General features: G+C 46.5%; 1 protein-coding gene across 3 annotated transcripts in view; it reads left to right on the top strand.

Annotated features, from left to right (window-relative positions):
• BLMH (bleomycin hydrolase) overlaps positions 1-12,289 on the top strand; it is a 120,079-nt gene that overhangs the window by 62,167 nt on the left and 45,623 nt on the right. For all 3 annotated transcript variants that reach the window (XM_073565431.1, XM_073565434.1, XM_073565433.1), the window contains exon 10: positions 9,849-9,966. In XM_073565431.1, the coding sequence (XP_073421532.1) occupies positions 9,849-9,966 (118 nt within the window). The remainder of the gene's footprint in view (positions 1-9,848; positions 9,967-12,289) is intronic.

Here is a 12,289-nt window from a genome sequence, read left to right as displayed (position 1 = left end):
TGCATGATATTGGAGTGGGAGAAGTTAGTTTTGAGAAGGAGAGCTGGAGGAGTTTATTAGCGACTGTTGTCTGGTTTGTACACTTGGAAATTCCTTATCCTTCCCTGTTTTGCTTTTTTCCCTACTCCCTACATACCCTGTTGAATACCTCTGTTATATGTGAGTGTATATTTCTCCTTCCCCCATGACGGCACCACGGAGGGAGGGGATCTGCCCCACGGGGAAAGGAAACCTACCGATAAAAAGGCGGTACCTCTCTCCCGCATCAGTTGGTTTCCTGTCCCCATAAGGGAACCTACAGACTTACCGGATGCCGGGGTCGACCAGTCTGATAAATGGCAGCGGGAGCCCCCTGCCCCAGCTGGGGCGGTTACCCGAGGCGCCACCGCTGAGGTCAGCGGGCCTCCAGGGTGTGCGGGGGGGGAAGAGGCGGCAGCAGGAAGATCCGTCCTCCCTCAGGATGAAAAGGCGTCCTGCATGGCGGCCGGAAGCGGCCCTGGGCCAGAGAGGTACCGGGGTGGGAGAGCGCCAGCAGGCGCAGGTATCCCTCACGCGCGCCGGGAGAGACGCTGCCGCCGCGCAATGCACCACTGGGAGCCGGAAGTGGTGCGCACGCCCGGGGGGGCGGCGATGTCACATAGAGGCCGGAAGCCAGGAGAGACGCTGCCACCCGCGCAATGCACCACTGGGAGCCGGCGGTGGTGTGCACGCGCGGGGCGGAGCGGCGACATGCGCCGGAGGGCAGGGGGAGACGCCGCCCGCGCGATGCACCACGGGGGGGGGTCGGTGGTGCGCGGGGCGGAGATGGCAGCCTCACACGTCGCAAACAAGCTGGCCAGGGGCGGTGTAGAACTGGCCCTCGTTTGACTTTAAAAGCACACAGGGGGGGCATACCGCAGCCTGTCACCTGGAGCCATGAGCACCGAGCCAGAGGAGCAGCAGCTGCTGGACGTGTCTTCAGACACGGAAGTCACCGCAGCAGCACCGTAAGAAGGAGACGAAGGAGCAGCCGCAGCGACACGGCAGCAGTAGCCGTTCAGAGTCCCGACGCAGCAAGGAGTCTGGGGGGGGGCAGGGGTCCCAAAGGACAAGCCGCATGCAGATCCGGGGCCCACGTCTAATTCGGTATCCTTCTTCGGGCTGGCGGGTAAGTAGACTACGTGAATGTATATGCTGTAATTAGGGCCTGTCATCCTTCTCTTATAGGGGAAGAAGTGTACACAGAAGTCCAACCACAAGGTTTGCCCACTTTGTAAGTAGGAGCTCCCCACGGCATGGGAAAAAAGGCTCTGCCAGTCCTGCATTGAACACACAATATGCAAGAAATCCCCAGGGTTCGCTGCTGACCTTAGGGCCTTAATTGCCCACCAGGTAGAGAACACCGTCAAAACCCTTCAGGGAAAAAGCATAAAACATAAGAAACCTAAAAGGAAGGAACCCGAGTCAGATCCTAGCGAAAAGGAGAGTGGATCTTCATCAGACACAGCCCGTCGTCCGGCTCCTTGTCTTCTGAGGAGGAAGGTCGCAGCTGCTTCCCTATAGAAGAGACGGATAGCTTAGTAAAGGCTATCAGAACCACTATGGGCCTAGTAGACACCAGGCCTAAGAGGACCATCCAGGATGCCATGTTTAGCGGGTTGGAGCAGAAGAAAAGGAGGTAGTTTCCCATGAATGATAAAATCCAGGCGCTCATACAGAGGCAATGGAAAAGGCCAGAGAAGAAGGGCCTCCTAGCACCAAAAAGAAAATACCCCTTTGAGGAGCCAAACTGTTCGTTTTGGGACAAGGCACCGAAAGTGGACGTAGCCATAGCAAAGGCCTCGAAAAAATTCTCTCTGCCGTTCGAGGACATGGGGACGCTGAAAGACCCTATGGATAAGAAAGCGGATACATTCCTAAAAGGAGCCTGGGAGGCAGAGGGCGGTGGACTAAAACTCGCTATAGCTGCCACTTGCACAGCCAGAGCCCTGATGGTGTAGCTGGACGACCAGCTAAGGAACAAAACACCAAGAGGAGCAATTCTGGACTCCGTCCCGCTAATGAAAGGAGCAGCGGCATTTCTAGCGGACGCTTTCGCGGATTCAATTAGGTTGACAGCCAGCGCAGCTTCATTCTCGAATGCAGCATGAAGGGCCCTATGGCTCAAGTGCTGGACGGGAGACCTGCAAACAAAAACAAAGTTGTGCTCCATCCCTTGTGAAGGTGGATTCCTTTTCGGGCCTACACTGGACGATATACTCGAGAAGGCGGGGGATAAAAAAATCTTTCCCTAACCCATCCAATTTCCCCTTCAAACGCTTTCGGAGCAGGAAATTTATCCAGAGGAAGCCGCCTAAAAATTCCCAGGACAAGTGGGAAGATAGAAGAGGGAAAGGGAAGGAGTTCATGTTCGGGAAACCGGCTGACAAGAAGCAGCCCCAATGAAGATGTCTCCCAGGTAGGGGGAAGATTGAGCCTCTTCTTCCCGGCCTGGGAAAAGATATCAGACAGTGCCTGGATCCTAAGCATCATAGAAACAGGTCTCAAATTAAAATTCCACACCTTACCCAAACCCTCTTTCGTAGTGACCCCACCAAGGCAGTCGATAGAAGAGCAAGTTGTGGTACAACAGGTGATTCAGACCCTGGTGGAGAAAGCAGTGTTACAGGAAGTTCCCCACCAATAAAAAGGAGAAGGCTTCTATTCCCCTATCTTCTTGCGGAAGAAACCAGATGGGACGTTCAGGACGATAGTAAACCTGAAAAGGATAAACAAATGTCTAGTGATTCCTCCATTCAAGATGGAGACCATAAAATCCGCAGTAAAGATATTGTTTCCAGCTTGTTACATGGCAGTACTCGACTTAAAAGACGCGTAATATCACGTCCCTATACACACGGACTACCGTCGGTTTCTCAGAATAGCAGTCACAATAGGGGGAGAAATAAAGCATTACCAATTCAAAGCCCTCCCATTCGGGCTGGCCATCGCCCCAAGAGTATTCACGAAAATCATATCGGAGGTTATGGCACATCTGAGAGAACAGGACGCCCTAATAGTCCCATACTTGGACGACTTCCTAGTAGTAGGCAACGCCCCGAGCCATTGCAGGAACCAGTTGAGCCAGACAATGGAATCTTTGTCCAACCTAGGTTGGGCTCCTGAACCCACCGAAATCTCGGCTAATTCCGAGCCAGGTGCAAGAATATTTGGGCATAACCATAGATTCCATCAGGCAGGAGTGCCGCCTCCCCGAAGGGAAACAGCTACACATAGAGCAGCTAGCAACAGGAGCAATAACTCGGACTCTAATGACACTCATGAAGGCCATGTCCTTGCTCGGCTCAATGACAGCCTGCCTACCAGCGGTCCAGTGGGCCCAAGCTCATACAAGAGATCTTCAGTGGGAGATACTAGAGGCAGAAATTTCTCTTCACGGGAATTTAGAAGGGCAGTTAAACATCTTACCCGTAACAGCTCGCGCTCTACATTGGTGGACGGAACCATCCAAACTAGCCAGGGGGGTTCCTTGGGTGATACCAGTCTCTCAGATCCTTACTACAGACGCAAGCCCCAGGGGGTGGGGGGCTCACTGGGACAACCAGGTAACACAAGGAACCTGGACAGAAAACGAAAAGACAGCCTCCTCGAATATGAAGGCGTTATTAGCGGTGAAGTGCGCCCTCCTGTATTTTCTAAACTCCCTCAGAGGCCACCACGTAAGAGTGTTCTCCGACAACATCACGGTAGTTGCTTACTTAAATCATCAGGGGGGCACGAGATCCCGTACCCTTATGGACATGACAAAATCAATTTTCCACTTGGCAGAAGGGAACCTAGGCTCACTAACTGCATTACATATAAAAGGGTCAGACAACGTGATGGCAGATTTTTTAAGCCGCACACATCTGATACAGGGCGAATGGGAGCTGAACCAGAAAGTTTTCGATCTGATCACAGTTATGGGGAAAACCCAACATAGACCTGTTCGCCAACAAAACGAATCGGAAAGTGAAACCATTCTGCTCCAGAGACCCATTCGGGGACCCGTTAGCCCTAGACGCCGTTATGATCCCCTGGCACTTCCCCCTTGCATATGCATTCCCACCAATAGCCTTAATTCCGTCAGTTCTGAGGAAGATTCGGGAGGACAAAGCGAGGGTAATACTAATGGCCCCCTTCTTGTCGAGAAGGACGTGGTTCTCGTGGCTGAGGAGAATGTCCATTTCCGATCCTTGGGTCCTCCCGGATATCCCGAACTTACTCTCCTAGGGCCCAGTACTGCACCCTTAGGCGGAGAATCTACACATGACGGCCTGGAATTTGAAAGGGCTCTATTAATCAACAGAGGCTTCTCCCAAAATTTAGCATCCACACTACTGCGAAGCAGGAAGCCGATGACCACCAAACAGTACGGGAGGGTCTGGAGAAAGTTCCTTTCAGTTTCAAAGGCTATTCCAAAGGGGAAGGTACCCATATCAAACATCTTTGAGTTCCTACAAAGGGGTCTAGAGCAAGGCCTAGCTACCAGCACAGTAAAGGTTCAAGTGGCAGCCCTGGGGGCCCTATACAACTGTGACTTGGCGGGGAATCGTTGGGTGTCGAGGTTCATTAAGGCAGTTAGTAGATCCAGACCCACGCCTTCCCTAAACACCCCTCCCTGGGATCTAAACTTAGTACTCTCAGCCCTGACCAAGCCTCCCTTTCAGCCTTTGCAGAAAGCACCGCTGAAATTAATCACTGAAGACCTCCCTTCTCATAGCCCTCACATCGGCCCGTAGAATTAGCGACATCCAGGCCCTGTCAGCCTTCCCTCCATTCACACAGATTCTGGACGACAGGGTGTTACTTAGGCTGGGTCTGTTCTATCTGCCGAAGGTAGCATCCCGTTTCCACCGAACTCAGAAAATCTCCCTCACCTCCTTTTGCCCCAATCCCAAAAACAGGGGAGAAGAGACCTTGCACACATTAGATGTCAGGAGATGCCTAGTGGAATACTTAGTGGCAACCAGGGAGTGTAGGAAGGATAGGGCTCTTTTTGTCTGCTTCCAGGGGCCAAAGAAAGGGCGAAAGGCATCAAAGAGCAGCTGGCGAGGTGGATAAGGGACGCCATCACCTTGTCGTACTCGTCAGAAGGCGTGGACATCCCAGGCAGAATAACGGCCCAATCCACAAGAGCGGTGTCAACTTCCTGGGCAGAGAGAGCGGGCGTCTCCATTGAGCAGATATTTAGAGCCGCTACTTGGTCCTCTCCTTCAACTTTCTTTAACCACTATCGGCTGGACCTAGCCACCTCCTCAGATCTAACCTTTGGTAGAAGGGTGCTGGAGGCAGTGGTCCCCCCCCTAATAGATAGTCTCTGCAATTCTCTCTGTGGTGCCGTCATGGGGGAAGGAGAAAATCGTAGTTACTTACCGATAACGGTATTTCTCCGATTCCCATGACGGCGCCCGTATATTTCCTCCCTACATGCGTGGGGTGCGCACTTATTGTAAATACAGTTTAGTCATAAAGTCACGTGGTGTCTCCTCTACGCAGTTTAATAATTATATAAATTCCTTTTTTCTTAAAGTGTTGTGTTAGTATTAGGCTGAAGTTCCATTAATGCTCTGTAAAACAACTGATTCGGGAGAGAGGTACCCCGCCTTTTTATCGGTAGGTTTCCTGTCCCCGTGGGGCAGATCCTGTCTCTCCGTGGTGCCGTCATGGGATCGGAGAAATACCGTTATCGGTAAGTAACTACGATTTTTGTGTGTATGGAGTTTTCAGTTTACCCTTGTCTTTGTTACCCTGTCTGTTGGGTTGGTGTACTACGGTGCAGAGTAGCGCCTCTCTTCCCTGGGTGGGAGAAGGGGACAGACGAAGGGCTTTTCTAGGAGATAAGGCAAGGGCGGAGGCCCCGACGTCTTCACCATCTGAAGTATGTCGGGAAATAGGGTGAGCTAGGACGCCCCCTAGTGTTAGGGCCAGGAAAGGAGCCCTGGTCCCAGGTCACTCACCAGTCGAATCGTGACACCCTTGTTCTTATCTTCTTACCTGTTGAGAGACACACTTTTGGGCCGCTGTTAAACTAGACAATCGTGGCCAGTAAGTGACTGCCGATCAGCTGCATGTAAATGATCGACGGTCATTTAAAGGGCTTGTCCATTTTGGGGGCAAAGTTTTTTTTTTTAACTTAAATCTTTGCATATTGAAGTGCACAGAATGATTTTTAACATTATCTTACTGTTCCCATACATTATGTTATCGGTAGCACATACCGAGTTTACACCGGGCAATGGTGTGTGTGTGTGTGTAACAATAAAGCTTTAAATATAATTGCATCTATTATATGCCCATTTTGCAAATTTAGTGGGTGTTTGCTGGTCTTTTAAGATGGACCAGTTGTCGGAAACGAGCGTTAACTACAAACGCTCATTTCTCGATTATCGTGTTGCACTGACCCAAAGAAGTGTTTAGTGCAGGTTTCGCTATGGTTTGTCGTACGTTCATTCCCCTTTGTATAATAGAGCTGTGTTTGAGAAGAAGTGGTCTTATTACAGTCATGGCCAAAAGTATTGACACCCCTGCAATTCTGTCAGATAATACTCAGTTTCTTCCTGAAAATGATTGCAAACACAAATTCTTTGGTATTATTATCTTCATTTAATTTGTCTTAAATGAAAAAACACAAAAAGAATTGTCCTAAAGCCAAATTGGATATAATTCCACACCAAACATAAAAAAGAGGGTGGACAAAAGTATTGGCACTGTGCGAAAAATCATGTGATGCTTCTCTAATTTGTGTAATTAACAGCACCTGTAACTTACCTGTGGCACCTAACAGGTGTTGGCAATAACTAAATCACACTTGCAGCCAGTTGACATGGATTAAAGTTGACTCAACCTCTGTCCTGTGTCCTTGTGTGTACCACATTGAGCATGGAGAAAAGAAAGAAGACCAAAGAACTGTCTGAGGACTTGAGAAACCAAATTGTAAGGAAGCATGAGCAATCTCAAGGCTACAAGTCCATCTCCAAAGACCTGAATGTTCCTGTGTCTACCGTGCGCAGTGTCATCAAGAAGTTTAAAGCCCATGGCACTGTGGCTAACCTCCCTAGATGTGGACGGAAAAGAAAAATTGACAAGAGATTTCAACGCAAGATTGTGCGGATGTTGGATAAAGAACCTCCACTAACATCCAAACAAGTTCAAGCTGCCCTGCAGTCCGAGGGTACAACGGTGTCAACCCGTACTATCCGTCGGCATCTGAATGAAAAGGGACTGTATGGTAGGAGACCCAGGAAGACTCCACTTCTTACCCCGAGACATAAAAAAGCCAGGCTGGAGTTTGCCAAAACTTACCTAAAAAAGCCTAAAACATTTTGGAAGAATGTTCTTTGGTCAGATGAGACAAAAGTAGAGCTTTTAGGGCAAAAGCATCAACATAGAGTTTACAGGAGAAAAAAGAGGCATTCAAAGAAAAGTACACGGTCCCTACAGTCAAACATGGCGGAGGTTCCCTGATGTTTTGGGGTTGCTTTGCTGCCTCTGGCACTGGACTGCTTGACCGTGTGCATGGCATTATGAAGTCAGAAGACTACCAACAAATTTTGCAGCATAATTTAGGGCCCAGTGTGAGAAAGCTGGGTCTACCTCAGAGGTCATGGGTCTTCCAGCAGGACATAACCCAAAACACACTTCAAAAAGCACTAGAAAATGGTTTGAGAGAAAGCACTGGAGACTTCTAAGGTGGCCAGCAATGAGTCCAGACCTGAATCCCATAGAACACCTGTGGAGAGATCTAAAAATGGCACTTTGGAGAAGGCACCCTTCAAATATCAGGGACCTGGAGTAGTTTGCCAAAGAAGAATGGTCTAAAATTCCAGCAGAGCATTGTAAGAAACTCATTGATGGTTACCGGAAGCGGTTGGTGGCAGTTATTTTGGCTAAAGGTTGTGCAACCAAGTATTAGGCTGAGGGTGCCAATACTTTTGTCCGGCCCATTTTTGGAGTTTTGTGTGAAATGATCAATGTTTTGCTTTTTGCTTCATTCTCTTTTGTGTTTTTTCATTTAAGACAAATTAAATGAAGATAATACCAAAGAATTTGTGTTTGCAATCATTTTCAGGAAGAAACTGAATATTATCTGACAGAATTTCAGGGGTGTCAATACTTTTGGCCATGACTGTACCTACAGCATCCGGTTCAGTGAGTAATAGAAAAAGGTCTTTAAATACAATTTGGTTTTTAAATGTTAAAGTTTTTGTCAATCGTTTGTATTCCGTAACCATGGCGACGCAAAGGGCTGCATAGGAGTTGTATAAACAAGACTGGTGCAGAGCGACCTGTGCATTCGGGGATTATTCCGCTCTGCACCCTTATCTCACTTCTTCCCTCCAGCCCTGGAATATACACTGATTACAGGGCAGATAAATGAGATATTTAATGAGTCTCTGCCCAGAAATGTAATACATCTTATTTCCTGTCTCAAGCTGCTGAATTCAAAAATAGTACTTCTAGGTTTCATGCTTATTTTAGTATATATTAAATGCTTTTCCGAATCTATTAGGTAATAGCACTGTATTCACCTCCCCTTGAAACCCCCCCCCCCCCCCAACAACAAAAATGCTGAAAACACGATGGTCATTGGTCAATGTGGCTTGCTTACAAAATGGATTTATGGACAAAATCCAAGTTAGAAACTAAATGAGCATATACCCTGCTGTAAGTAAATGGCAATAGTGCAGATAAATAATATGGGGTACTTAGTAAATAGTGTTTTTGATCAAAAAAGCAGAAAAGCCATCCCATCAGCACCAAGGTGTACCCCAACCAGACGGTCCTAACCTCTACTGTTAAAACCCTCCTGTGTCAAACGATGGTTCTATGACCTGAGATTGAGAATGAACTACCGTAGTTTTAGCCCTTTTATTGATCATATATGTGTCTTTCCATTTAAGGGTTATTCAGACGCCACTCACTTCCACCTCTGATGGGGAGCATCACTGGGGTCTTCCCTCATATGTCACAGAAGACAAGTTCAATCAGGAGACATCATGTCTCCAGATACCTGCCAGGGCGCCTATATCATCATCATGTAAACTTGTAGTCACTGGTCAATGGGTAGCATGAATTATAGAGGAAGTGCTCTTGTTCACGGGATCAATGGGGGTCTCAATATGTCGAAAAATCGCTAAACACCTTCCTGCCCCATGATGTACTATTAGGCCTTGGAGTGGGTGCAGGAGTGTGGCGCGGGCTCAGGAGGTGAGCACATGCCACACATTACAGGTGCAGACTGTATTATACAGCTGGCATCTGCCATTAACAGCCGCGATCCTAGCCATCTCCGTTCACTGCTGTTGAACCACTAGATTTATTTATTTTACTTACTTATATAGCTCCATTAATATCCACCACACTTTACAGACATCATTGCTGTCCCCATTGGGGCTCACATCTAAATTCCCTATGCTTTTTGTTTATAAACTGAATAAAAGAAAAAACAAATTATGCAATTTAGGTATCGCTGTCATCATACTGACTTGAAGAATCATTCCATTTTTACACTATGAGCACCTTAGAAACAAAACCCCCAAGAATATTTTTTTTTCTTCCCCAACATTTCACCTTATTTGAAACTTTTTTTTTTTTCCAATTTTTCACTATTATGTGATAAATGGTATAAAAAAACAAGCCCTCATACGGCTATGTCAACAAAAAATGTATGGTTCTTCAAAGGAGGAAAAATTGAAAACGCAAAAATAGAAAATGGATACATCATTAAGGGGTTAATGATGAAGAACAAGCGCAGATTATTTCACTTTTTTATTTTCATGGGGTTTAGCTTGAGTGTATTTTAAACATTTTCTGCTCCTTTATTCCAGTTTTGATCATGAATTGGTGTTCGGCGTTTCTGTTAAGAACATGAACAAGGCAGAACGACTGATATTTGGAGACTCGCTGATGACACACGCCATGGCTCTGACTGCTGTCACTGAGAAGGTACAGTATGAAGCCAAAATGTTACTGGTTCATCACAGAAGCCTTCCATGGCCACATGAGCAATATTGTAGTCCATAGGCTTCTACATAGTGGTACAATATACCACTTTCCAAATTCCATATTTTTTTGAATTATTGCAATACCATTTTTCAAATGATACCATATTTTTTAAATAAAGAATTCCAGTATCAGTCTACTTTGATCAACTTGCACAGTTAGGCATTAGTGATGAGTGAACATGCTAGGATAAGGTGTTATCTTTGCATGCTCGGTTGCTAACAGAGTGTCTTCGGTGTGCTCGAAAAATATGTTTGCGTCCCCGCGGCTGTATGTCTGACGACTGTTCAACTGCCACAAAATGTGCTTGGTTTACAAATTCAGTCACTGGGACTAGGTTTTGTTGTACTTGAACAACCCCTTTAGGGCCATGGTCACACAACCGTATATTCTTTCATCCGAAAAACTCTGTCTTATGCTGATCAGAGTGTGATCTGATTTTCTCGGATGTGAAGAAGATGAAATAAAACATTTTTCCTCTATCTTCTCCATTCTGTTAAACCCTGAAAATTATTGAATGTTATGTGAGTGTGGTCTGAATTTTTTTTTTTATTTTTATTTTTTTTATGAACCCATTGACTTGCATGCCTGAGTGCAATGCGATTTATGGATGCAAATCGTTCGTGGGATAAGCCCTCCTAAAGTGGTTGTCCACTATTAGGACAACTCTTTCTTGATCCAAATGTTTGGCCGCCATTAAAATAATAAAGCTTAGACTCGGATCCCGTGCCGACGCCGTTCCCACAGTGTCAGCACTCGCAGTCTCGAGGCTCCGGTGCTGCTGTTGTGACAAGTGATGCCGGCGACGAGTCAGCACCTGCGTCACTGTCCCCACCTTCGAACAAATCGAACATGAAGAGGAAATCCCGGCTGCAGCTGATCTCGTACTTCCTTTTCCTTCTCAAATCGACAGCAGGCGAGGACAATGATGCCGGCACTGATTGGGCTCCGGTGTCACATGTCACAACAGCACGGGAGCCCTTAGAGAAGGAGTGCCGACACCGCGGAAATGGCACCAGAACGGGAGGGGAGTATAACTCATAATTTTATGGTGGCCAAGCAAGGGCTATGAGAAGTTGTCCAAGTAGTGGACAACTTTATGCGACATGCAGGTTATAGAAGTTTGAATAAACTTACACATTAATATCTGCAATCAGATGACTTATAAGTGTTTCTCAATATGTAAATTAGGTTTTAAGATCTCTGGGCAGGACAAAGATCTTCCTGAGAGTGTTTCTCCAGAACCTATTTTAATGATTAGCGACACCTCTGTATTGATCGCTTCACTACATGTGTTACCTCAAACTTCATTTACAAAATCTCAGGCGTGCAATGATCGCCACAGTCCTCACTTATGTGCAGTGTTCTACCCTTCTGTAGAGACTGACTTCAATTTCAACTTCATTCTGCATGGTTTCTCTGAAGGAATTTGTGAGTGGAAGATAGAATTTTTGCACTAGCCAAAATAGGTCAAATTCCCTATTTGCGTTTTGTCCATGATGCTTCTTCTTTCCATTCATACATTGTTACAAGTTAGTTGTGTTTTTGTTATTTTTTTTGTTTGTTTTTTAACAAATCATATAGAGATGATTATTTGATTTCACCTGAAAAATTGCCACATGTGAAGCATATTGAAGAAAATAACACTTGGATCCAGAATTGTCAATTTCACTATTGACTTTCTGGTAATATCTGGCAGCAGGTAGGTAGAAACTAACCCCACAAAAAAAAGAACTGCAAGAAGCTTATTTTTTCCTAAAACATTGTGGGTAATGCTATACTTAAAGGGAACCTGTCAGGTCCCCCATGGCCAGAGAACCTCTAGCTGTTGCGTATGCAAATGTAGACACCCTGCCTAACAATCCCTGTTAAATTACGTACTTTTTCTACAGATCTGTTTATGTATTTCTAAACTCCGTTTATGATATGTAAATGAGGGCTTTGACTAGTCGATGGGGCGTTAATGTCCCCAGACTAGTCGGCCCACTTAGATGTTATCATGCCCCTGTGAATGTGATAATATAACTTACAAGCGCCGGCTGTTATGAGTGGGTCACCGAGGAGGATGGCAGGAACAAGCTAAGCCACCAGAAGACCAGAGAGGTTGGTAACTAAGCGGATTGCAGACCCCTGATCCTATCCGCACAGCTAGCAGTAGCCGTGGAGCATTCCTACGATGCCCTAGACGCTTTGTCACAGCCGGAGGACTAACTAAGCCTAAAGACAGAAAGATGAAATCTAAACTGCCCCGGAGCAGATCCCCAAA

The sequence above is a fragment of the Dendrobates tinctorius genome, unplaced genomic scaffold, assembly GCF_039654945.1.
Source record: "Dendrobates tinctorius isolate UK_male_01 unplaced genomic scaffold, ASM3965494v1 ptg000016l, whole genome shotgun sequence".
NCBI lineage: Eukaryota > Metazoa > Chordata > Amphibia > Anura > Dendrobatidae > Dendrobates > Dendrobates tinctorius.
Note: the sequence above shows the minus strand (reverse complement) of the source record. Positions and strands in the feature narration are given on the sequence as shown.